General features: G+C 41.3%; 3 protein-coding genes and 2 non-coding genes across 6 annotated transcripts; 3 read left to right on the forward strand and 2 right to left on the reverse strand.

Moving 5' to 3' along the window:
* Positions 1–1390: 1390 nt before the first annotated feature.
* On the reverse strand, positions 1391–4733 carry LOC135597333 (DNA repair RAD52-like protein 1, mitochondrial). The gene is made up of 4 exons (XM_065090132.1): positions 4354–4733; positions 2528–2565; positions 2337–2431; positions 1391–1778 (listed from the first exon to the last, which is right to left on the reverse strand). The coding sequence occupies exons 1-4, from the start codon at positions 4632–4634 to the stop codon at positions 1635–1637; spliced, it is 558 nt and encodes a 185-aa protein (XP_064946204.1). The 5' UTR covers positions 4635–4733; the 3' UTR covers positions 1391–1634.
* Positions 4734–5989: 1256 nt separating this feature from the next.
* On the forward strand, positions 5990–8048 carry LOC135597332 (probable beta-1,3-galactosyltransferase 8). The gene is made up of 8 exons (XM_065090131.1): positions 5990–6317; positions 6415–6479; positions 6550–6737; positions 6807–7064; positions 7154–7241; positions 7320–7445; positions 7523–7632; positions 7792–8048. The coding sequence occupies exons 1-8, from the start codon at positions 6042–6044 to the stop codon at positions 7938–7940; spliced, it is 1260 nt and encodes a 419-aa protein (XP_064946203.1). The 5' UTR covers positions 5990–6041; the 3' UTR covers positions 7941–8048.
* Positions 8049–13376: 5328 nt separating this feature from the next.
* LOC135597334 (prohibitin-1, mitochondrial-like) lies at positions 13377–17996 on the forward strand. Of its 2 annotated transcripts, none has more exons than XM_065090133.1 (6): positions 13377–13496; positions 13586–13805; positions 15275–15391; positions 16827–16997; positions 17125–17337; positions 17582–17996. In XM_065090133.1, exons 2-6 carry the CDS (start codon positions 13629–13631, stop codon positions 17780–17782), a joined length of 879 nt encoding a protein of 292 aa, XP_064946205.1. In that variant the 5' UTR covers positions 13377–13496; positions 13586–13628; the 3' UTR covers positions 17783–17996. The 2 variants fall into 2 exon arrangements, with proteins under 2 accessions (XP_064946205.1, XP_064946206.1); XM_065090134.1 differs by having other exon boundaries at positions 13407–13496; positions 13599–13805.
* Positions 17997–18656: 660 nt separating this feature from the next.
* On the reverse strand, positions 18657–18730 carry TRNAT-AGU (transfer RNA threonine (anticodon AGU)). The gene has a single exon. It is a non-coding gene; the product is annotated as a tRNA-Thr (tRNA).
* A 3429-nt stretch (positions 18731–22159) lies between these two features.
* Positions 22160–22233, forward strand: TRNAR-UCG (transfer RNA arginine (anticodon UCG)). Its single transcript has one exon. It is a non-coding gene; the product is annotated as a tRNA-Arg (tRNA).
* The last annotated feature ends 3606 nt before the right edge of the window (positions 22234–25839 follow it).

A 25839-nucleotide genomic window follows, 5' to 3' on the forward strand; every position in this document is an offset into this window, starting at 1 on the left:
GTCAAAGTGCCCGAGTCACTGTACTCGGCACCATCAGTCTTCAAGTGCCCGAGTTGCTCCACTCGGCACTATCAATCTTCAAGTGCCCGAGTCGCTCCACTCAGCACCATCGGTCTTCAAGTGTCCGAGTCGTTCTACTCGGCACCATCAGCCTTCGAGTGCACAAGTCGCTATACTTGACACCATCAATCTTCAAAAATACTCGAGTCGATGGATTTGCCACTATCAAAACTTCAAGGAACCAAGTCAATAAACCACGGGACTATAAAACATTCGGCCAACAGCGCTAAAGTTGCTCGGTTTTTAGAAAACGCAATCGGTCCAGGGAAGCGATCCGCCACTACGTACCACCAACAGGCTCCGCTCCCGACAAGCATCACCCAAAAGCCACACCACCTACATAGCCCCACGTAAGCTAAATGACAGAACCACGCCCCGGGGGTACCGATGCGAGGTCCTCCCAGTGGGGGGAGAGAATAATAGAGCACATTTTGGTATACCTGTCACGACAGCATCCACGGCAGCACGACCAACCAGGCCCCACTATCTCAACCTCCTTTCCACGATTGGACAGGGGTCGACGGGTACAACCCCAACCGAGGAACCCTGACAACACCATCAAGTACAAAGCCGACTCGGGAACTCAGGACGACGTCGCCAAGTACAAAGCCGACCCCGAGAACTCGGGACGGCACCACCAAGTACAAAGCCAACCTCGAGAACTCGGGACGACGACGCCAGGTACAAAGCCGACCTCGGGAACTCGGGACGGCACCACCAATTACAAAGCTGACCCCGGAAACTCGGGATGGTGCCGCTAGGTACAAAGCCGATCCCGAGAACTCGGAACGGTGCCGCCAAGTACAAAGCCGCCCCGATGCAGACATCGACCGCATAAAAGGTATAGGCTAGCTGCCTGCAGGGGTCGACAGCCATTAAACAAACCCTATATGACCAATCCTCGTGCGTAGGTATAAGAGTCAACCACCTGGCTACGCCAGATGGGGCTATTTCCCTAGAGAATTTGGGAGAGGACTTTCAGTGAAATCTCACTCCACTAACTTGACCTTCGAAGAGGTCGGGTTAGGAAAACAGACGACGACCTGCTCCGCTCGACCTAACCCGACGATCGCCCAGAGTCTTCGTGGGCATCTCCTTGGACATCCAGAGCCGAACTAAACCGTACTGACTCCCCGACCACGGTGTAAAGTTCACTAACAATTACCATGCTAATTTTTTGATCATTATCAATTCACTTAATTTGGATACATTTATAGCATTTAAAAATTTGACATGGTATCGAGTTGGGGCCGTTAGATCCATGTTAAATCCCACGACTCTTCCTAAGCTATGGTGCAGAAGTGATATGATTTTGATCAAATGGTACCAATAGCCAAGACTATTTCTAGTGACTTTAACATAAGCATGATGATTAACTCATCTCTCACAAGTAAAATGTTTCACGATTACAGTTAGCATTGACTTTCACCCAAAAACATGCATTGCTCTAACAAGGACATGCATGAATGCTGTGGAAGAACCACTCATCCACAAGGAACAGCAAATACAATATTTCCAAAACTAAAACCTGAAGCAAACCAAGTTGCACACCATGGTAAGTAGACATTATAGTTTTATGATGTGTCTTCATGGTAAAGATGAAGTCCAAGCCCAAGGCGTGCACAAGCTCTTCGGAATGCCATCGCTTCTGCCTTCTGCACAGGGTCTCCGTGCTCCGTATCCTTAACAGAAGCAGTTCCACTTGCTTCTCTATAAATCTGAGGAACAGTCGGGTCATTAGGAAGAAGCTTTCATCAGCATAATAGATAAACAAGTCATCTGATTACACGGAAGGGGAGGATGCTAGAATTCATGGGAATGTAAATTAATACCAGATGAGGTGTTTCTCACTAAGGTGAATTAACTGATGGATCCAAATAAGAAGAAAATTACAAAGCATCATGCAGTTGGAGATATATATCAATCATCTATACATATTTAAGTGATCCTGATATGAAGTCATTTTATCAACAGAGAAGCTATCTCATGCAAGCCTAGCAGGTTTTCTGTGGAAAATTTATCAGAGTTGCATGCACCCATTTGTCCTGATACACAAGGCTATATGATGTGTAATTTATCTTACAGTTAAAATCCTCAAGAAAACTTCATGAAGTAGTACCAAACTGCGACATGTTTAAGGTGGACCATGGTGTGAATATGTAGCGGTTATATGCATAAACCCTTTTATCTCGGTATGCAGGCCTAAATGTGAATATGTATGTCATCTTGCTTCAACAACATTCATACTAAATTTGCAAGGTCTGATGAAAATGTACCTCAGCATCTGTCCCATATAGAGTTACACGATAAACAACAGAGACTGAACTCCCATCCGTTGAATACACAATGCTTCGAATCTCACCAGACCATTCTACAGAACATAGCAAAAGCAAATGAATATTTGAAATTTCCATCATTTGCAATGATATCTGAAGTTCGACAGGGTTAGCTAAAAGAAATTAGATACCAGGAGCATGTACATTCAGAATTCGATTGATGAAGTGCCTGCAAGCAGTGGATGTGAGAAATGGTGAATGAAAGCTTGCGATATGTGTCGAAGATATGAACATATTTGTAAAACAACATCCTTACCATAAGACAAGCAAAGGTTCATCTTTGATCCAAAGAAATGAGCACTGAAACTACACATAGTAGGAATCATACTAGGAAGCCTCAAAACTCCATTTTCTCAACCTATGTGTAGATAGGGATTAGATGTTTATATGCGGCTTCAGCTTCTTGCATCGTTGGACCTTAAATGGGTTTGAGGATGTCGATACAGTTGCTAAGAATGTTCTGTGCAGATCTGTAGTCACGATTTAAAAACGTGCTGTGCGGAACTGTAGTAACGTTGACGATCTTAGGTTCTAATGCAGTTTCACTGAGCAAGAGGTTGGCAAGTAGGTTAAATTAAAGTTTTGAATCCAAAGTTCTTGCTCTTTCAATTTCTAGGCCTTGTGCTGACATGGAATTGTAAAAAGGTCATACCTGATGCACAAGGCTCTTGCCAATGTGGGGTCTAGGGAGGGTCACTATATGCGACCTTACATCTCTAAACATAGATAAGTTATCTTTGTGACTTCAACTCTGGTCTCCCAGGTCAGAAAGGAGCGTACAAAGGTAGATGGAAATGTCCAACTTGCAAATTCAAAAAATGCTCAACTCAACAAATATGCACATAAAGAATGACTACTGACTCCTGGAATAAAATGGGATCAGGTAGTAAATACATGATTAAGGATGCCCATACATCTTGTACTATTCAGGCAACCGAAAAAGTCTAAAGTACATGCTAACCTTAGTTTTTGTCATATTGGAACTTCATTTGAGAATTTGCAGGAGAAAACAAAACATACCAAACAATGTCAGAACTGATATGTGTCTAAATAAACATCTTACTTCTGATCGTGATCAATGAACTTGCATGCTGCATAGAGCAAATACAACAGCCAACCAAATAATAATGATGATCACATGAACACAGATGCAACAATCAAAGTTAAATATAGACCAATCAACATGAGGAAGATAATAAAACATTACAAAGATCTCAATCACAACAGAGCGACAGATACCCAAATGTCTAACAAATCAAAACAAGGAACCACCCAAAGTACAAGAAATCCAAAATTTCTATCAAAAAACAACATAGATGCTTAAACCCAAGTCGTCAAACACATCAAGAATATCACCCCCCCACCCACCCCCCCCTTTTTTTTTTCTACTAAAAGGCCCTCTAAATTTCCAACAGACATTTGAACTCAAACCCAGAGTCATCCCTTTGAGCTTTCAAGAAACCTACATGTCATCCTTTTTTACTTTAGGGTAGAACACAAAAGGAAACACACATCTTTGCTTATGGACTAACAAGACCGAGATTCCACTCAAAATTTTATGCTACCACAATTTTCCCTTTCATTCCACAGGTAGAATGAAACCCTATTTTAACAAATTCAAGATCCAGTGAATTGTTCTTCAGAAAATACATCATATATCACCAAGTAAACTGAAAATTCTGTAAAACGACACCAATTTAAGCTAAAATGATGAAAGCTATATATACAGCAGGCCCAGCAAGACACGAAGCTTGTTAGCTTCCCAACCTAAGTTAGGCACCAAAGATTTCGTCTTTGATACCAAACATAGCACCACGACTCTGCATCACCACTCCAACCATGACATCAAGGTCAAAAGAGAAGTTACGTTCGAACCGCAACAGTTAGGGCAAGCTGGATGAAAGCAGGAGAGGAAGGAAGACGAGAAGATAAGAAGGTGGAAAGAAGCGAGGCGAACCAAGGGATGTGTCTGGTGGCCACGCCGTTTTCTACGCGGGTCCTGATGAGCGAATCCGGGACCTTCTTGTTAAGCTCCCTGAGGATCTCCGAAAGGGGGCGGCAGATGCCCGACGTGGGGACCTCCTCTTCCTCCACCGTCGCCGGCTTCAGCGCGGCAGGTCTCTCGTTCGCCGAGTTGGGCGAGGCGGAAGAAGGTCTGGCGGTGGCCGCAACGGCGTAGGAGCGAGAGACCGCGGACGCGCGGCGGTCGCAGAGGCGGGTTCGGACAAAGCTCGCCATGGGACGGGACGACGCCGCCGTCTCGGAGGAGGGTGGAAGGGTTTTAGTGCGGTTCAAGACCCTACCGTGGGCTTCGGGTGACGGATCGGTCCATCTTGATTTTGGTCCACTCGATCGTGGGTCGGATTGCATCTGCGAAACTAGTCGACAACTCACGAGTCAATATGCGATACGGCATGCTCGCATATTGCCATGATGATGATAATATCTTGATCACTTTGGAGTTACGTTATGGGGCATGCAATAAACTTGCTATGGGGCATGCTCGCATGTTGTCACGTGGCAATTCCACATATTTTTATTTATTTTTCTAAGGTTAATTACATATAAGGAAAGAAGAAGAAATCCTTCATTATATACACAAATTACAATTACAGAAACACTCGTCATAACTTTTCCTGAAAGTAATATAAATCCTACAACTGCAGCAGCTTTCACGCAATCGTCACGAAGAATCAAGTCCGCATGAAGCATTAAAGTGAGGAGGTGGAAATAAAGTTGGATATGGACCAATATCTCCTACCTGTTCTGATAATTACATCGACCCACCCAAGGGGGATACCATGGTGGATGGATGGAAGGCCTCCTCATCAATGATAATTGCAAGCCAAAACGAGAGCGAAGCAGACACAATCTTTCAGCGAGAAGAACTTAAGAAGATGAAGTGTGCTCAATAAAGTTCTTAAATAGAAGAAGAAGCAAACATTCCCCACAGGTCAACCATCGAACAAAGTGGTCTGAATTTTGATAGGATAAATGAACAATTAATATCCTAAATTTAATTGGGTGAATATTAATTTTATATGAACAGATCTGATGTGAATGAAACCTAATTTTTATCCACCAGTTATAAACGATAAGATTGTTTCCGTTTGACTGGGAAATTAGGGTTCGAGTTAACAATCACAAGTAAGATTGAAAGATTAAGATTCGAGTCATAAAAATAATATTTTGATCATTAGCAAATCCTAATTTAAAATTAAATTAGCCATGAGTTTAAGAGTGATAGTAACTTCCGAGAGCCTCCAATCATCCCACACACATACACACACTCTCTCTCTCTCTCTCTCTCTCTCTCTCTCTCTACGCCATTGCAGCACACAGGAATTGCATGAGGTGAGTTCACACAAAGAGCCTTGCAAACTGAACCATTTCGCGGCATCGCCAGCGTTGCGTTATGTGTCCCATTCATTTAGTGCTGCGATAGGGATCGATCATTAACTTAATGCCCTCTCTCTTCTCTCCTTTCTCTTTCTCTCTCTCTCCGCCCCCGCCCTCCTGCGGTCTCTCTCAAGCTTTGTGACAGCAGAAGCAAACCACGGTGGTATAAATCGCTTTGGAATCGCCATGTCGCTGCTCCTCTAAGGCTCTCGGTTAAGCCCATACGCTATTCTTGTTTGGTATCGCATGAGCTTGATGGGTGGGTTGGTGAAGGCAGTCAGCGAGAGACCGCAGCAGCCGGAGAAGAAGCCGCGCGGTCGGCCGTCGCCGGGAAGAGCAGTCGCCGTGATCTGCTTCGCCTGCTTCTTGGTGGCCTTCGTCTTTAGCAGGCCGGTCAGCTTCCTGCCATCAGAAAAGAAAACAAGATTCGTTTATTCTTCTTCTTCTTCTTCTTCTTCTTCTTCTTCTTCTTCTTGTGAGTCGAGCTTGCCACGGTCATCGCAAGACTGCGAGAGCAGAACAGTAAGCTTCCTCTAAACCACTACCATCCAGAGCTGCATATGATCGAACTAGAGATTCATTCTCGTGCGTGTGTGCGTGCGTGTGTGTGCGTTCACAGACATCAGGGAAGGCCAATCCAAGGGATATCATAAGGGAAGTGTCGAAGACTCATCAAGCGATTCGGTGAGCACAAGTGTTCTCCTTCCACACCGCCAAGTTCGTCTGCTCATACAGCTTCTTCTTTCCCATCAAGGTCCTTGGACAAGTCCATCTCATCGTTGGAGATGGAACTGGCAGTGGCCAGGATGAACTCCAACGGTGGCTCGTCTTCCTCCGGCCACGGTAAGGGCCTGAAGAAGGCATTCGCCGTCATCGGAATCAACACCGGCTTCGGCAGCAAGAAGAGGCGCGAATCGGTTCGACAAACTTGGATGCCAAGAGGTACCCCCTAAATCCTTCCCATCCAGGGCGTGCATGAACTGTGCTACGTATAATACAACTGCGCCGTAGGGACCAAGTTGAAGAGACTGGAGGAGGAGAAGAGCGTGGTGGTGCGGTTCGTGATCGGGCACAGCGCCACCCCCGGCGGAGCTCTCGACCGCGCCATCGACGCAGAGGACGCGGAGACCAAGGACTTCCTAAGGCTGGATCACCTGGAGGGATACCACGAGCTCTCCTCCAAGACCCGGGTGTACTTTGCCACCGCCGTCGCCATCTGGGACGCCGACTTCTACCTCAAGGTCGACGACGACGTGCATGTCAATCTCGGTCTGCTCTTCGCATTGCCTCCATGCCCGACGAATGAGCATAAGAAGAGTTTTGTGCACTGAGTCATCCTTTTCTTTGCATCCTTACAGGAATCCTTACTACGAATCTCGCTCGGTACAGAGGCAAATCAAGAGTCTATATGGGTTGCATGAAATCTGGGCCGGTTTTGTTCCAAACGTAAGTACTTCATCTAACATAATCTAATCATATATATATATATATATATATGGCTCTCTCATGCTCGTGTTCTAACAGGGGCGTGAAATATCACGAACCCGAACACTGGAAATTTGGTGAGGAAGGAAACAAGTACTTCAGACATGCGACTGGCCAAATCTACGCCATCTCCAAAGACCTTGCTTTGTACATCTCCACAAACGCGTATGTTCTGTTTCTTCAGCCCCTTAGCTAAGTGATGACCGCATTTACTGACTGATCAATGTGTGTCATCTGCGTAGGCCAATACTCCATAAGTATGCAAACGAAGATGTTTCCTTGGGCTCATGGTTGATCGGCTTGGAAGTCGAGCACATCGATGACAGAAGCATGTGTTGCGGAACACCTCCAGGTAGACCTGTCAAATTCCTTGGATCGATCGATTACCTTAGCTAACATTTCGAAGAAGAGGAACGCTATATGTAACTCAGATTGAGTTTAGATGTGATGGATCTATCGTGTATCAGATTAGATTGTGATTTACTGATTTATGTTTTGGATCATCCTGCAGACTGCGAATGGAAGACTCGATCTGGGAATGTCTGCGTTGCATCGTTCGACTGGTCATGCAGCGGAGTCTGCAAGTCCGTGGACAGGATGAAGGATGTGCACAAAAGCTGCGGCGAGAGCGACGCAGCCATTTGGGATGTTGTTCTTTAGATGAGATTAGGTCGTATGGGGAGCTATATAACAAAAGCAACTTCTCTTTTATGTCTCCTGTAATAACCATCCCATCCTCCTATCGCAAATCACTCCTATATATTTATATTTGTGTGTGTCTCCTCCTTTCCTTCCCTTCTAAAACAAGCAGGAAACGAAAACAAAAAAGTGTTTTCGAAAGCTAGAGTTGATGGACGGTGGAGATCACGAGTGCCCGAGTAGAAAGAGAAATTCTTTAAATTAATTATAAAAATATACACATAAAGACATCTTTGGCAAAAAAAAATCATAGTAGAAAGAGAAATTTTATAAGCCAATAATAAAAAAATATAGTTATACACTCGAGAAAATAAAATTCTTCGTTATAGAAGAAAAATCAAAACCATCCTTCCCTTCGATTAATTCAAATTAAGGTCAAAACCCCTTATATATACTCTCATATAGAAACCTTATATCTCTTCCTTTCATCAAAATCTGAAGTTTCAGTCTAATTAGGACCCCTTCGAACTTGAAATAGTTGAAATCTAACTAGAAGTCCAAAAATATTTACTAATTTCTCACTTTTTATCACTAAAAAATAATAAATCATTGGGTTAAAGAAACCATCATATCTACATAAATGAATTAATCCATGGTCGAACACATGATATCTACTATGTGATTTAAATTGAACGAATGACATTATCTAATTTTAAAGAGAGATATTTATCTTTTTGTTTTATCACCAGTAAAAAGGCTTGTATGTATTCCTAAAATCGAAAGTATCACTCTTCATTTTTATTTTTATTTTTTACATCACGAGGTCTTTAATTACATATGATGCATTACGAGGGGATGTTTAAGTGATCATGTGAGTTTTTACATGATTTGGGAATTTATTTGTGGCACGAGAGGAAGGATGAAACGATGATTCAGTGATAATGTGGTTTTTGTTGCATACCCGTTGAGCATTGAATGGAGGAAACGTAATATCAGTTGTAGCAAATATCTGATCTGATCTTCTTTGTTCCGTGGAATTTGTCATCTACTGATTCGAGTAAGTCGGTATTGTAAGAATTTGATATGAACCGAACTTATTGAATATATTGGAGGGTGATGGGTGATGGGAATTTTCTCACCCCCGATTCTAAAGCGATAGCTGACGGTCATCGAGGAGTTGACATCATGGGGCATGTGCTTAACACATGCCTAGAGAAAGCACGGCCAACTCGACAGATAACATGCGACCAACTCTGCATTACCCAAAATCGTACGGGTCAATGCCACCAGATGGGGGATAGGATGAACTGACCCACGCCGTCAGGAGCATACGGACTAGTCACTCGCATGATCATGTCCGATGAAGGATCAACGGTCATTAACGACCCACGTACGACTGAGCCGTCGCGACAAGTATAAATATCGATCCCCTAACTTGAGGAGTAGCATCGAATCTTTTTTATCACTAAAGCCACCTGCTAACTTAATTATCGAAGCGGTTGAGTCAAGAATTCCCTCTCTTGACATCGAATTGTTATGCAAAATCTCAGTGTGGATGAAGCCAATCAAGTTCCACCTTGAGTCGTCCACGAAGAAGCAACAGATGCCCGAGAGCCAACCCCCAGCCTGACCTCGTTCCTCCGACCTCCTTGCCTAAGAATCCATGTGAACAACCTTATATTTTTGAGACAGAACCAAGACATACCAATCGCTAGGCTACGACATATATAATATTTTTTCTGCTAGAAGGAGGGCTCAATTGTGCAAGAATATCTACCAACAAATAATCTCAATGAGCACTCTAAGGAGGCTTCGCCCACTCGCACAGTCTTTGGGTAGGGAGGACAGCTTCCCGCCCTCTCGCAAAGAAGAGAGGTGTGTGCCCCGAGTTATATATCTCGGGTAAAGAAGAAGAAAGGCCCACCACGATGGAGCATATGCCCGAGTTGTGCATCTCGACCAAAGAAGAGAGGCCTGCCATGGTGGAATGTGTGCTTGAGTTGTGCATCTCAGCCAAAGAAGAAGAAAAGGCCTGCCACGATGGAACATGTGCCCGAGTTATGTATCTCGGCCAAAGAAGAAAGGCTTGCTATGGCGGAGCTCATGCTTGAGTTGTGTACCTTGGGAGAAAGATGGAGGCCCTCTACGATGGAGCCCGTGCTTGAGGTTATGAGAAAATGTGCCCATTGTGCAACTCAGCAAGAAGAAGCCTCGCCATGACAAGGCTAGAAGGAGAAGTGCCCGAGTCATGCAACCCAGGAGAGAAGAACGCCCTCTCGAAAGATGTAAGCCAGCATGACGAAATTCACCCTCAAAGCAACCACTACCCCACTAAAGGGGGACGATAAAGCTCAATGTGAACCACATGTAGGGTAACCCAGGGGCGACATCACATGCATAGCATAACATAAAACAAAAATCTTAAATTTTTCAAAAAGTGTTCATCGTCATGCTAAGATTGGTAAGCAAAACCCTACGACACAGAAAACCATGTGTGAGATAGTTTTGTTACCTAGGAAGATCATATATCTCTGAATCCCTATGGATCTATTGGAGAAGATAAAGGAGGTCAAGCGTCATCCTCTCTAGCAGTGATCCACATAGTAGGGTTATAACGATGCTCTTCAAATCTCCATGCTTGCTATCTGAGGAGGAGAAGGGGAGAGGAGAAAAGAAGGTGACAACCAATAAAAGGAGGCTCCGTCCATTCACACAGTCTTTGGGTAGGGAGGACAGCTTCCCACCCTCCCATAAAGAAGAGAGGCATGTGCCTTGAGTTGTGTGTCTTGGCCAAAGAAGAAGAAAGGCCCACCACGATGGAGCATGTGCTCGAGTTATGCATCTCAACCAAAGAAGAGAGGCCCACCATGACGGAGCATGTGCCCGAGTTGTGCATCTCAACCAAAGAAGAGAGGCCCGCCACAATGGAGTGTGTGCCTGAGTTGTGTATCTCAGTCAAAGAATAAGAAAAGGCCTGCCACGATGGAACATGTACCCAAGTTATGTATCTCAACCAATAAAGAAGAAAGACTTGCTATGGCAAAGCTCATGCTCGAGTTGTGTACCTTGGGAGAAAGATGAAGGCCCTCTACGGTGGAGCCCATGCCCAAGGCCAGGAGAAGATGTGCCCATGTTATGCAACTCGGCAAGAAGAAGCCCCACCACGACAAGGCAAGAAGGAGAAGTGCTTGAGTCATGCAACCTGGGAGAGAATAATGCCCTCCCGAAAGATTAGGCTAGCATAACGAAATTCACCCTCAAAGCAACCACTACCCCACTAAAGGGGGACGATAAGATTTAATATAAACCACGTCCACCAAAAGACACCGTGGGTTCGATCGAGAAGCTGAAATCTCGGTTGCTGGAAGCACCGAATGATGTGACTTGAACCTTACTGTGAGGTCCCTAAGGCATGCCTTCAGGAAGGGATGAATGATAGAGAATGTTCTCACCCTGAATACAAAGTGACAGGTGGTAGCCATCGAGGAGCCAAGATAGAGCATGTGCTTGGTATGTGTTCGAAGAAAGCGTAGCCAACGCGATCGATGGTGCATGACCAACTCCACACCAATTGGACCTGTACAGGTCGGCATCGCACGATGTGGGACTAGACGAACCAACCCACGCCATCAGGAGCATACAAACTAGTCGCTTGCATGACCACGTTAGATGAAGCATCGACAATCATTAACAACCCACATATGACCGGGTCGTCACCATAGGTATAAATATTGATCCCATGGCCTGAGGAGGAGGATCAAATCTTTTTCATCTCTAAAGCCACTTGCTAACTTAACTATCGGAGAGGTCAAGTCGAGAATTTTCCCTCCCGACATTGACCTGTCGTGTAGGATCTCAATGTGGATGAAATCGATCAAGCTCCACCTCGAGTCGGCCACGAAAATATAGTAGACGCTCGAGAACCAACCCCCGATTTGACCCCGTTCCTCTAGCCTCCTTGCCTAAGAATCCACATGAACTATCTCATTAGTCACTTATAACGTGTGTATGTGTAGTTGAAGTCCTACGTGTTTTGGATGGTTTGTGATGAACTATAATTGACAAAGGCTTGAAAACATTTTTGAACCTCTTAGTTTTATTTTTACCATATAAGCTCTCAAAGCCTTTAAATCTACCTTGAAATATGCAAAATAAATAAAATCATATTTTTAAAATACTCAAGTGCTAATTTAAGTTAATAAATATTAGATAATATTATTACATTTGTAATTAGAATGAACCATGAGAGCATACATACAAGTTTATCGGATCCAAATCCTACGAGAGAGATATATAGTGTCAATTACACTCATGGGTATGGGTACGTAATAGGATGAGGATAATGTATTTTTTTTATTACCTTATGGTTATAAGATGGTGACAGGTAAATCACCCCCTACCTCAAATATATTCATTTTTATGTTATTATTTATATATAAATATATTTTTAATAACAATATAAATAAAAATATATATTTAAGAATTGAATCCCAATACTTATAATCCCACCATTTCAATATTAACCATTAATCAATCTTATGCTTAATTTTTTAAAATATTTAAAAATCTTATAAATAAAATAATAAGTAAAAAATATAACACCCTATTCTTAGTTCACCTATACCCTATACTTGTGACTAAAGTAAAATCTCATATTTTAATTTTCATTATTGTTATGGATAGGAATACAATGAAAAATAAGCAATCTTATGATTAACTTACTAAATAAAATGATAAGGTTTCCATTGTATTTTTGACACTTGTACATAATTATAGTATCTAATTAAAGAATGTAAATTTTTGATAGAGTTCAACATTTCATTTTTATAACTATAGTGATTTCAATGTAAATTTTTTAATTTTAGGAATCGATATACTAAAGAAATTTAATTAATAATATGTAATTAGCCTTGCCATTGATCCTACTAACGAAAATACCACACGTGTGAAAAATAACATCAAAATAAGATTAAAAAGATAATTTTACAATGCTATTATCACCGATATTAATTTTCCCTTCTAAAACTTATGTGAAAATGATTTCCTCATTCCGGATCATCCTCTCCTCCGACTTCTCAAACGACCTCCTAGGAGGAGAAAGCTTCAATTAATTTTCGAAAGCTTCACTTTGGTCTGAACTCGAGCTTGGTTGTCAACGTCCTCCGACTATTGATCCTTTTATTTTTCTCAGCAAAATTCTTCTTTCTTTTTTAAATTTTTTTCTTTAAACAGTGAGAATAACATTATAAGATTATCTTTTTAATCTTGTTTTAACGTTATAGATGACAACACGTGTCAATCAATAGAAGAAATATGATTAAATATTTTTTTTCGAAAATATAATGATATTAATATAAAATTTAAAAATTCGATATTCAGCTCCAGTCCATTCTAGGAATTTATCGGATTCGGACTCACGTTTCGGATTCGGGTTGTTTTCTTTTCCTACTACCACCATTCACCTGCTTCCTCGACCGGACATCACCTTGCGATATATAACCAAATCCCTAGAGGAGCTCCAAACCTCCCAAAACCCCCCCAGCCGCCACGTCGCCGCCGAAAGCGCCGCCACCGCGGGTAATCTCTCTCCCTCTCTCGCTCTATGTCGATCTCCATTTCTTTGCTTTTCCGGTGATTGTTCCTCGTTTCTTATCCCTCGTTGTTAGATTCGAGGGTCAGAGAGTCAGAGAGAGGGAGGTAGAGGCGATCATGAACTTTAGGAACGTCAGGGTGCCGAATGTCCCCGGATCGGGAGCGGCGGGGACGCTGGTGAAGGTCGCGCTTATCGGTGGCACCGCCGTCTACGTTGCTCTCAATAGCCTTTACAATGTCGAGGGTGGACACCGCGCGATCGTCTTCAATCGCATCCAGGGCATCAAGGACAAGGTCAAACCACACTTCCCATCATGCCCATACAGTATATTTCATGCGCTCTTGCGTTGATCGGCGAAGAACCTTATGTTGTTAGCTCAAGAATGCCCTTATCTTACGTTTTCTTAGAGAGGATTGCTGTGCTGCTGCACTTGTTTCCACGTTGCATAATGACCCTGATAGTTGGTTTCTGGTTGTCTTTATTTTTTCTCAACCATTTGTCAACTGAAATGTTATGACACAGGTAAAACTAGCGTATACTTGCAGTTGATTGAGTAATTCGTGCATCCTGTGATAATGTTAATTGTTAATCTCGTTTAGTTTCTGAAATGCCTTGGTTTTGAAGGCTCTGCCTGTAATTCCTTTCTGGTAATGCTTATCTTTCAGGAACATGTGATTTGTGATGTTATTGAAAGAGTTGGAAAGTTAGAACCACCAACATGAAGTTGATTAATGAGCTCAACGAGTGAAAATTTCAGTATTCAAACTTGTTGTCGATAGGTTAAGTGTTACGAAAACGCTCTTTTTTTAATGCCTGAATCCACCTCGTTGTAATTCATAAGTCGAAATGAAATTTTATATGGTCAGATCTGGTGTAAAGGCCCTGTATAAGTGTAATACTGCATATGTAACTTTTGAATATGACTTTCATGAATGAAGTTACTTAATTTGATTGGGTTCATTGCTTGGATGAAGTTGTGGTAATTTAAAAGGTTGATGACATCAGACATTTTTAGATTGCATGCAAGAAAGTCTTATCAAACTAATATATTTCAGCTGAAGACTACATAGGAGGAAGACTGGTGCCTTCTGGTAACCAGATTGAAACATTAGTGCCCTTTTATTCATATTTGGGGATATGTTGACATAAGGAATCTACATAATTCAGTAGTAAATTGGATAATTGAAGAAAGTCATCTGGAGTGTTTTTTTGAACCTGTTAAGAGCTGTCTTTACCTAGAATCAGCATTATCTTTGGTTGATCTTTAGGCACTAAAGAAGCCATAACCATAGCTATAGGTGTGGACTGCTCATATTAGCTAATGTCATATGCTTTAAAGTATTGTATTGTTTTCACTCTTCTTTTGCTTGCCTATTGCTTGTATTTTCTGCAATTAATATGGCATGGCCACCTTTGCTGGGAAGAAATATGTTGTGTATTAGTCAATTAAAAAAGTGAAACCAATTAGCGCAGATAGTGCATAACTTAATTTTGGATTCTTTAGTCTACTATAACGACCAAAATTCTGGATACAAGCTCCATTTCTGCTATGCCCTATGGTTTATGTTATGGTTCTTTATATTACTGTTTAATTTTTTGCATTATATACCCACTATCTCTGCTCTTACTGTAACAGTGTTTATTCAGGTTAATTGTACTCGATACATCTTTCTATGCTCTCATGCCTATCTATCTTTTACTTTAATTGTCGAAGTGTAGAGTCATGACCTTTTAGTTTCATATAACAAAAGCTTGTATACAGGTCTACCCTGAGGGAACCCATTTGATGATTCCGTGGTTTGAAAGGCCAATCATTTATAATGTTCGTGCGCGTCCCCATCTTGTCGAGAGTACATCTGGCAGTCGTGATCTTCAAATGGTATTTCTTTGTAAATCTTTTTATAATGCAAACATATATATTGTCTTATTGCGTCCTTGTGATCTAATATGTAGTGGACAAGCTTCAGCCAATCTTCTGCCTCTGGTGCTCCAGGAGCAAGTTATTCTAAGTAGTCATGATACTTTTTGCTTGATTGTTTGGCTTATTTAGAAGTAATCTAGTGTTACAACTTGTTGTTATCACTTACTGTCATCTGCCTGACTCCACATCATTTATGTGTCAGTTTGTGTTTTCACATGCAAGCATCGAAATCACATCCATATCATAGTTTGAGTTGCAACTTTTATTGTTGATGGTCTGCATTGTCTCGATTTTTTTCCACCTTGTATGTTAATTAATCAATATGCTTGACTTGTGATCATGAGCAGTTTATTGATTTGTTCTCCTTTCATTTCTGTCTTCAGTTTACTGATCACTAGGAGACCCGTATTCTTTTTATGACTGGAGTTCTAGAACTTCAACATTTTTTTTTTGTATTCTTGACTCCCTATTAGACCTTGATTTTGCCTCTGCATAGGTTTTGTGAAGTTTATAATCTGAATTTTTGTTTGTTAGTGTGTATATCTTCTTATGAATGTTAAGTTAATGTCTGGCTTCATGCTCCTCATGTACCTGAACTAGCAGATCTAGAGTTTGGACTATTAATGCAAGACCATTTTTTACACAGTCTTATGCATCTTGGAGATGAATTCCGAGCCAGAGACCACTTTCAGGCTCACTTGATTGAATCTTTGATGTGCATAATGACATATTGCTTTGAAATCCAACGGTTACATATCATAAGCTAATAGGAAGAACATGTTGCACTTGCCATGTCATGTACAATTAGTTATAAAAGGAAATGGCAAGCTATGAATCTCTTGTGGATGAAAAATATAATATTATGTCAATGTATCATTTAATATTAATTTTTATGTCATCTTATGGGAAAGAGATTCTAGATTGTGAGTAGTAAATTCAGGACAACAAAGCTTGTGGATGTCACCTATCAAAGTCCTGATTATTGTCCAAGCAGCTGGCAGTTGCAATAATCCTTCCACTCCACTTATGATTGAAACATCCTGGAGAAAGTGATTTTAGCAGGGGAAACATTTGCAAGTGAAGTTAATGGTTGTTCTTGGAACATTTGTCTAGAAACCTATGATACAATTCTTTGTTTCATTCCATACATAAGTACTTATTTTTCTTCCAAAACTATACGTACTGTTGTTGTACCACAACTATTATAACCAGGAATGCTGGCATAATGACTGAACTTGGTAAGGGAAGCAATCACTTTAATGTGTCCTTTATCATATACTTCTCACTGTGATGTTTATGCTTTGCTTGGCCATTTGCTGGTTTGTATGGTATTGGCCACCTGGATTTTTTTGTTCATGGCATTATTAACTGTGAAGCCTCTATTCTTGCACAGGTAAAAATTGGGCTTAGGGTTCTTACTAGGCCACTTCCTGACCAGCTGCCCACCATCTACCGAACTCTTGGGGAAAACTACAATGAAAGGGTACTTCCTTCAATTATTCATGAAACTTTGAAGGCTGTGGTTGCTCAATACAATGCTAGCCAGCTGATCACACAAAGAGAGGTTTGAGATAATTATGATAGTCATCTTTTTTCAAATCCTATTGCTTTGTATGTGTCTACTAACTAGCATAAACAAAGATTTAAGCATCACATGGCAGTTAGATCTCTGTTACATCTGTATGTCGTAGGCGGTGAGTCGGGAGATACGGAAGATCTTGACTGAGAGGGCCCGAAACTTTAGCATTGCTTTGGATGATGTGTCCATAACGAGCCTGAGCTTTGGAAAGGAGTTTACTAATGCAATCGAAGCCAAGCAGGTTGCTGCACAGGAAGCAGAGCGTGCTAAGTTCATTGTTGAAAAGGCAGAGCAAGATAAGAAAAGTGCTATTATCAGAGCACAGGTAACTAATTTGATTTGTTAATTGAGCATTATCTTATTGCTTTTCTAACTAGTGAAACTTAGTGTTAGCATGGATTGTTTGTCCCTACTGTTACACTAGACAATTCAACATTCTCTGGAAGAAGATAAATAACAAGTTTCGATTAGCTGTAAAGAAAAACTTCTATTCTATTCGAAGCAGCTTAAATTTTCGATAAACACATGGAAACAAGGTTAATCTTGTTCTCCTCTATTCTTCCGAACAGGGTGAGGCCAAGAGTGCCCAGCTCATAGGTCAAGCAATTGCAAACAATCCAGCATTTCTTGCTCTGAGACAGATTGAAGCTGCACGGGAGATAGCTCATACAATTGCGAATTCATCTAACCGTGTCTTCCTGCAGTCTGATGATCTACTGCTGCACCTGCAGGAGCTGAATTTTGAGAGCACAACTAAACCGAAGAAATGAGAAGTGCGATTGTCTCCTGATGTATATATCAGGAGAACCGAGATACTGGAAGACTAATATGGTTCCGAAAGAGTTGAGATAAATTCTGTCTTTTGACGAAAAGAAACCAGAAGTCAATCATCAAAACTGGAACTTCAATGTCATTCTTCAATTCTGATTCCATCAGATGAGATCTGCATCACGTTGTGATTCCAAAATATCATCTGAAACTGGATGACGGTGCCTACTCTTTCCTGTTGTTCCTTGTTGCCACAAAGTAGACTAGTTCTTCCCTATGCAGATTTTGCTTGTCATTATGTTATTGTTCTGCAGCATTAAACAAGATAATATTTTCAAGAGCAGGAAAATGCAATCGGTTCTGGGTTTTTGTGCCCTAATCGATTATCGAAATAGGTATATATCAACTTAAGCCACAATCATTCAGCAAACCCAAATTGCTTGCCAGGCTAGCAGAGTTAAAAGAACCAGGCTCAGTATCGGAGAAACTTTCGAATTGTAAAGGAGTACTTCACCAGAATATATGGATGTAATGTTAGGAGAGGCGAAGTATGGCCTTTTCCGTCGTGAATGGACAGATGAGATCCATTGCCGCCGTGAATGAACAGATGAGATGAGAAAAGGACAAAAAGACAGTGGTGCTCCTCCGGTGTCTCCCTGTCTTTTCCCTCGTCACAAACCCTATGAGCCTGCCAGCAAGGCTGGGAACCATCATTGTATATATAATGCCTTGAGATTTACAAACGCTTAAAGCTTATGATTGATCACATTATGTAATATAGAATGTGTTGCAATGGCATTAATGCATAAGGATTAAAAACCGTTTATGCTTTCATTGAGATTCGAACTCAATAAGCATTAAAAAACACTAGTTTATTGCTTTCATTGAGATTTGAACTCAAGACCTCCCGCTTACTAAACGGGTGCTCTAACCAACTGAGCTATGAAAGCTTAGCTGTAATCAAGGACCATAAGATAGTATATAAGGAATTAAATTTCAATGAAAGCTTACGAACAATTTCCGTGGAGCAGCAAATTTAGTAGTGTGAAAAAGCAGCTACTAAACTTTCACAATCACAGTTTAATCTCAAAACAAACTCAGGTTGTATACATTAGTTTCTATCCTCATTCCAGGAATATCTTACCTTAGTGCTGAAATGACAGTCCAAATAGCTGCTTATTTATTATTTGTATGGTTATGTTGTGCCAATTTCAAGAATCATGACATGTTACTTGAGCCCTAAATATCTTCATTCCAGGAATATCTTCTTTCATGCATGTCTGATATGTTTTTCTTTCGAGAACAACTGAAGCATAGTCATCCAAATTTTCCATATCAGTATGAGTCGGGGAGAAAATATTTTTCATTCTTGAAATATTCCTCTCACCATATTTACAATGTGAGCTTTCCAAGTATCATTCTAACACCAAAATTTCATTTCGTCGAACCTTGCATAAAGTCTCTAATTGACTTCGGCATTGATGCGGCTACACTAGGCATGTTCTTGGTGCTAATTTTATAAGTGATATTAGGGACTCGTTTTGAAGAAATTCATCTTGACGGAGAGGATATCCTTGTCATCCAAATTCTAGTTCTCAAGACATGATCACTTTCATAAAATGGACCAGGTTGACTCATTGTATGACATAGACTAATGATCAATTATAACACTAACATATTGTCACTAAAAGAAGAACCCAAAAAATAATGTCATATAAAAACTAAAATTAAGAGATGTGTCAATAACACATCAATGAGCAAGCAAGCTCCTCATTTAACCATGTGATGGCGTTGGGGGACAATATATACTCAATGCTAGATCTCCGCTGCAAGGGCAAAAGAGCTCATACTCCCATTCACCTTAGTTAAGAAGATGATCATCATCAAATGACTGCATCATCAGGATGTTGACCCTCAAGATTGTCGTTCTCAAGTCGATCACCACATTGTCCTAAGGTCAGATGTGCGATTATGATCTTATGATCATTTTATGTTGCTATACTCCTCGATGACTTCACGAGAACTACCTAACTTAAATAAATAAATAAATAAATTACTTGATTTGATAAGTCGAGAACCTTACACAAATAACCTTACGAGAGTTTGCATAAGAGATTATGATTTTCTTGACTAACACATCTGCCTACTGTTAGTTATAGATGTCGTACAAGCTAATCGTATGAGTGATGATACGTGTGATATGATAATCTTTTTATTTATTATTATTATTATTATTATTATTATTATATATTTTTATTTTATATTGCTTGTTGCATACTGATATCTTTGGATCTTTACAATGAGAATCGGATCGTGATAAGATCACGATAATGAGATCGATTTACCTTTAAATATAGACCATAAATAATCCTGGTTATAGGTTACTCGAGAGGGATATCGAGATAACTGGATAGACTAGTGTGCTATATACCCGTCCATTTGATGGAGACGGGTAGTCTCATAGCTGCTCGTGTGGGGACATTAGGACTACAGAGTAGGTGCTCATTGGAGAATGAGATCACTGATTGATTTGCTCATAGAATGTTGGATGGTTGATGATACCTCATTGTAAGACAGCGATTCCATCATTCCGGTAGTGTACCTAGTCCTTAGACTTGAGACACTAAGGATATTCTGTATGAGTACTTCACTCTTTAATATCGAGCTTACAGGTTTGGAAGTTCCAAATCTACCACAACCAGTCATCGAGAATAGTAGCAAACCTTATAAGGGCTATTGAGTGTCGATAGAGGATTATCCACTCTTGGTATAATGAGAGGAATATCCTATGTTCTTTTTCAAATAAATCCTTCACCAAGGTCATTCGGATTGAGAGAGAAATAGTTTTCGGGGAGAATTCGATTAGCGCGAAACTCGAGGAGAAATCGTATGGGCTGGACAATACCATGCCCGACATATAGTCTCTGGGATATTAGATGGATGAGAGACTATAGGTACACGATAACTAAGAACGGATAGGTCCAAAGGATTGGATTCTCCTATATCATCTAGGGACTACGACGAAGTGGCATAGTATGTCTACAATCAATGAGTCGAGTGAATTATTATAAAGATAATAATTCGCTAAGCCAAAAGGAGTTCTGATAGGTATAACTCACGACCAACTCAATATTGGGCCTAGAGAGTCATACACATATGGTAAGTATTGCGACGAATAGAGGTTCGAATATAAGATATCCTCTAGAGCTCCTATCTTATTGGATATCCAATAAGCCCTTGAATTATTGGATCATATGAATGAGATCTAATAAGAGCCAATAAGAGATCATTTGATAGAGATCCACTAATCTAAGAGGCTTAGGTAGTTGAATAGAGATCCAATACCCAATAGGGTAGGATCTAGTAGGGTTAAGTTGATAGGAGGCTTCTATAAATATGAGAGAACCAAAGGGTCATAGGCTAGGCTTCTTGGTTTCCACCTCATATTCTTCTCTCCCCTTCTCCTCCTCATATATCAAGTGCAGAGATTTGGCTAGTGATTTGAGGAGCATCTTTGTAGCCCCTATCGTGTGGATCACCACTAGAGAGGAGGACAGTTTACCTCCTTTATCCTCTTCTTCAGATTTGTAGGAATTAAGGGATATATGATCTCATCAGGTAACACAACTATCTCACATGTGGTTTTTAGGTTTACAATTTTTGCACACCAATCTTCGTATGATGACGAACACCTTTTGAAAAATCTAGGATTTTTATTTTTTATTCTTCTACTATGCATGTGATATCACTACTAGACTTCCCTACAACAATATCAGAGCCAGGTTGTTCATATGAAAGATTAGTTTTAAACTACGTGTGTTATGTTTTAGGAAGACTTTTGACATCAAAACGTTGACGCAAAAGGTAAGAAAGGGCAGCAATTGTTGCTACCCTTACAAAAGTGGCCAAAGTCTGCTTGCAACCTTGGCCATCTAAGTGTAGGCGGTTGATGGCCTGCTTGTAGTAGGCCGCCCACAAGGGCAAGCGGCACCTACAGCGGTACTCGCCCGCAAATGGGGCACCACTCGCGGGCGAGCTGCCTACGAGGGGCGGGGCTAACCTACAGTTGTCACCCGCAGCAGCACATGCGGGCATTGCCCCGCAAGGGGCGACGCCTGATGCCTACGGGCATTGCCCTCGTAAACGGATAATTTTGCCCTTTGGAAATCTAGATAATTATTAGTATAGGACTAAGAATATAACATAATATAATTATTCATGATCATAAAACAGGCTGTTGCATGAGAAATTGGAAACAAGCATACTCCGAGAGAAAAAGAACAAGAACGAGAATGAGAGAAGATGGAAATTGACCTGGTGGAAGAACAGAAATTATTATAGCTATTATATATTATAAAATTGAAACGCAAGAAATGAATGACCGCATAGCGCAGTGGATTAGCGCGTCTGACTTCGGATCAGAAGGTCGTGGGTTCGACTCCCACTGTGGTCGTTTTCATTTTTGTTTCTCTTATGTCCTTTAAAAAATCGAGATATAGAAAATCTTAAAAAAATGTTTTTTTGTCTTTTTAGTGTCCTTAAAAAAATATAAAAATTTAGAAAATCTAATAAAATGCATGGATGAGGGAGGATAGGCCCAACGGAAAAGAAGTGAGACTTTGGACGATCGGTGACGAGTGTGTGACAAGCTCAGGGATCACATCTCTCTCTCTCTCTCTCTCTCTCTCTCTCTCTATAAGCAAATATGCATACACAGGAAGCGACACAGGAAGCGTCCTCCCGGGCCATGGAAGCTGCCCTTCCTCCCCCGCTGCCGCCGAGGAGATCGTCAAGAACCAGGACCTCAACTTCGCCTCCCGCCCCCAGATCGCCTCCGCCAGGATCGCCGGCTACCTCTGCTCCGGCATCGCCTTCTGCCCCTTCGGCCCCTACTGGAAGCAGCTGCACAAGCTCTGCTTCCTGGACCTGCTCAGCACCAGCCGCATCCGGACCTTCGCCTCCATCAGGAAGGAGGAGACCCGCCAGCTGATGAGCGACATCTCGACGAGTTCAGGGACGACCATCAAGATGAGCGAGAAGCTCTCGACAAGCTGCACTACCTCAAGTGCGTCATCAAGGAGACACTGAGGCTGCACCCTCCGTCCCCCAGCTGCTGCGTTCCTGCAAGTAGACATGCGACGTGCTCGGGTACGAGATCAGAGCCGGCACAAAGGTCTGCATCGACGCGTGGGCGATCGGCAGAGACCCGCGGCACTGGGACGCCGCCGACAGCTTCAGGCCGGAGAGGTTCGAGAAGGGTAGCGTCGATTACAAGGGTCCAACTACCAGTACTTGCCGTTTGGTGGTGGGCGAAGGATGTGTCCTGGGGCGACGTTCGTGTCGGCGACGATGAAGCTCACCCTGAACTAAAAGATTTATTTTGGACTCCTTTATTTTATTAGTGCCTTCGTGAGTAATTTCGGGTGTGCGTCAAATATCGAAAGTCATTTCGCAAATAGATACTCGATTGAACTCATTTTTATCTAAAGTGTAAAATAAGACATTCGTAACCTTGGCATTTAAAGAGAAAGTCTTCTTCTCCGACTCATTCCAGTCATTCATCGGAAGAGAAGACTTTTGAAAACCGTTTTTCATACTATTCCATAACTCAAAATCTACAGAAATTAAAAAAATCCTCATCCTAGTTTTCCAATAGATGTAATCCATCCCATTGAACATGGGTGGACGTGTGATTGAGTAACTCTCTAGGTTGCCGGCAAATGCTATCTCTCTTGGGTTTCAAACCAAAATGAGAGTGACCTTGCTTTGATATAAATTGTTAGGACCAAGTCATTACTAAGAGGGGGGCGATGAATTAGTGCAGCGATAAATTCATCGATTTTGGAAAATATTCGTTTGTTAAAACTGATCTCTAAAAAGAGTGTTTAAACTTGACTTAGAGTAAATGAACTAAGCAATTAACTTAAAGAGTAATGACAATGATAATAAAAGTAAAATAGAAATAAGCACACCAGATTTATAGCGGTTCGGTCGTCGTGACCTATATCCACTCTCGATTCCTCCTTTTTGAGGCCACCGACGTCCACTAGCGATCTTCCTTCAATAGGCGAAGGCCAACCACCTATTTACAACTCTTATTTCCTTTTTATGAGTTTAGGAGACAACTCTTACAAGCCTCGTATCTCTCTTGAATGATCACAATACTAGAAAAAGAGAAGGAGGACTCTTTGTACTTTTACAACACTTTCTGTTAGGATCGGAGCGGCACTAAGAGGGGGGGGGTGAATTAATGCAGCGGATTAAAACTTCGATTTTAATCAAAAACTTTCGTACGTTAAGAACGAAACTTGAAAAGTTTAACTTGAAGGCGTATTCTTAAAGTTGCGCAGCAAGAGTAATAAGGAACTAAAGCAGTAAGAAGATTTGCAGTAATGTAAATGACAATAATAAAATGCAAACCAGAGATTACGTCGATTTTTAGAGTGGTTCGGTCAAATGACCTACTCCACTTGCGAGGCCCCTCTTCGATGAGGCTCCCACCTTCCACTAGTAAGTCTCTTGAAATGGAAGGGTAAACACCCCTCTTACAACCTTTTACAAGCAGCTCAACCTCTTACAAATTTTCAATAAAAAAGGAGGAGAACTCTCTAGCAAATTGAAAACAAGACTTGCTAAGACTTTCTAAGACTTTTCTCTCAATCAAAATGCTTCACAAAAGTTGTAACCTCAGCTGAGATTTGAGGGGTATTTATAGGCCTCAAGAGGATTCAAATTTTGGGCTCCAAAATTTGAATTCTCTTAGGGTTCCCGGTGCTGGAGGTTCCACCGCCCATCCAGGCGGTGCCACCGCCCAACGCTCGGGTGCTGGACGATGCAACCACCCAGCCAAGGAGGTGTCACCGCCCAGCCAGGCGGTGCCACCGCCTGGCTCTCCAATTCATTTGTTTAGCTTAATTTTAGCCCAAACCAAATCTGACTTTGGGCCCAGTTGGCCCCTAACCAGGATATAGGATTATCTCTTATTCCTAATCCTAATTACAAGTGAACTACATAACACAAAAAAAACATCCTAAGCAAGTTTTTTAACCGCGAACGTCGAGTCTTGTTCCGGCGAGCTTTCCGACGAACTTCTTCCGACGGACTCCCTGCAAGCTCCCAATCTTTGTGATGACTTTAACGAGTAGCCGAGCCTTCTTGGTGATCTCCGCGAGCCTCCGACGATTTCTTCGGCGAACTTCCGACACGTTCCCGATTTCTTCTCGGATGGTTCCGGCAGCATCTCCGATGATTCTTCGGTCTCTTAAACGTCCATCGAGCTCGACTTCGGTATCCTTGCTTTATGTTTTCTGGTTATCGTAGTTAATCCTGCACACTTAACTCAATAATATGGATTAGATCAATTAACCCACCAATTGATTATATCATCAAAATCCGAGATTCAACAATCTCCCCCTTTTTGATGATGACAATCAATTGATGACGGAGTTAAACATAACTCCCCCTATCTATATGCCATATTATGAGAAGATAAAAAACACTTGAATTCCATCCCATTGGATTCAAGCATAACCCGATAAGTTCTAATCGTAGAACTTATCGTTATCCTCATTAAACAATAGTAAGTACGAAACTTCGATGAAAATCATAAGTTAAATGATACGGGACGAATTTTGCTACGATAGAAGATAAAGATTTTCAATATAAATTTCATGATATCAATCTTGTGATATTTTCAAGGATTTGCAAGTCATATAAGACATTCATATCACACAGAAGATAAAGATTTTCAATATAAATTTCATGATATCAATCTTGTGATATTTTCAAGGATTTGCAAGTCATATAAGACATTCATATCACACAAGTTTTTGTAATTCATATTAGTCATGCTATCGTTCTGGTGTAAGTCATCACTTCTCCCCCTTTGTCATCAACAAAAAGAGACAAGTCAGCTAATTGATGATCATAGAAAAAGGTTTAGCATTTATCAAAGTTCATCATTCAAATTTGCCAGAAATAGTTTATCCAAAAGACATCATCATCTATGCAGATTAAGACAGTAGTTATCTAAAAGGAAAGATCAGTTATCGTTTAATCG

This window comes from Musa acuminata, chromosome BXJ1-11 (assembly GCF_036884655.1).
Source record: "Musa acuminata AAA Group cultivar baxijiao chromosome BXJ1-11, Cavendish_Baxijiao_AAA, whole genome shotgun sequence".
In the NCBI taxonomy this organism is placed as follows: domain Eukaryota; kingdom Viridiplantae; phylum Streptophyta; class Magnoliopsida; order Zingiberales; family Musaceae; genus Musa; species Musa acuminata.

Bases quoted from the DNA above. Each gene is read 5' to 3' on its own strand.
- LOC135597333 (XM_065090132.1), bottom strand. From the start codon at position 4,634: ATGGCGAGCTTTGTCCGAACCCGCCTCTGCGACCGCCGCGCGTCCGCG. The intron at 2,566-4,353 runs GTTCGCCTCGCT...CACTGCTTGCAG, and splicing joins GCCACCAGACACATCCCTTG to GCACTTCATCAATCGAATTC. The intron at 1,779-2,336 runs GTACATTTTCAT...ACTGTTCCTCAG, and splicing joins TATATGGGACAGATGCTGAG to ATTTATAGAGAAGCAAGTGG.
- LOC135597332 (XM_065090131.1), top strand. From the start codon at position 6,042: ATGAGCTTGATGGGTGGGTTGGTGAAGGCAGTCAGCGAGAGACCGCAG. The intron at 6,738-6,806 runs GTACCCCCTAAA...ACTGCGCCGTAG, and splicing joins ACAAACTTGGATGCCAAGAG to GGACCAAGTTGAAGAGACTG. The intron at 7,633-7,791 runs GTAGACCTGTCA...ATCATCCTGCAG, and splicing joins GTGTTGCGGAACACCTCCAG to ACTGCGAATGGAAGACTCGA.
- LOC135597334 (XM_065090133.1), top strand. From the start codon at position 13,629: ATGAACTTTAGGAACGTCAGGGTGCCGAATGTCCCCGGATCGGGAGCG. The intron at 13,806-15,274 runs GTCAAACCACAC...GCTTGTATACAG, and splicing joins TCCAGGGCATCAAGGACAAG to GTCTACCCTGAGGGAACCCA. The intron at 16,998-17,124 runs GTTTGAGATAAT...TGTATGTCGTAG, and splicing joins AGCTGATCACACAAAGAGAG to GCGGTGAGTCGGGAGATACG.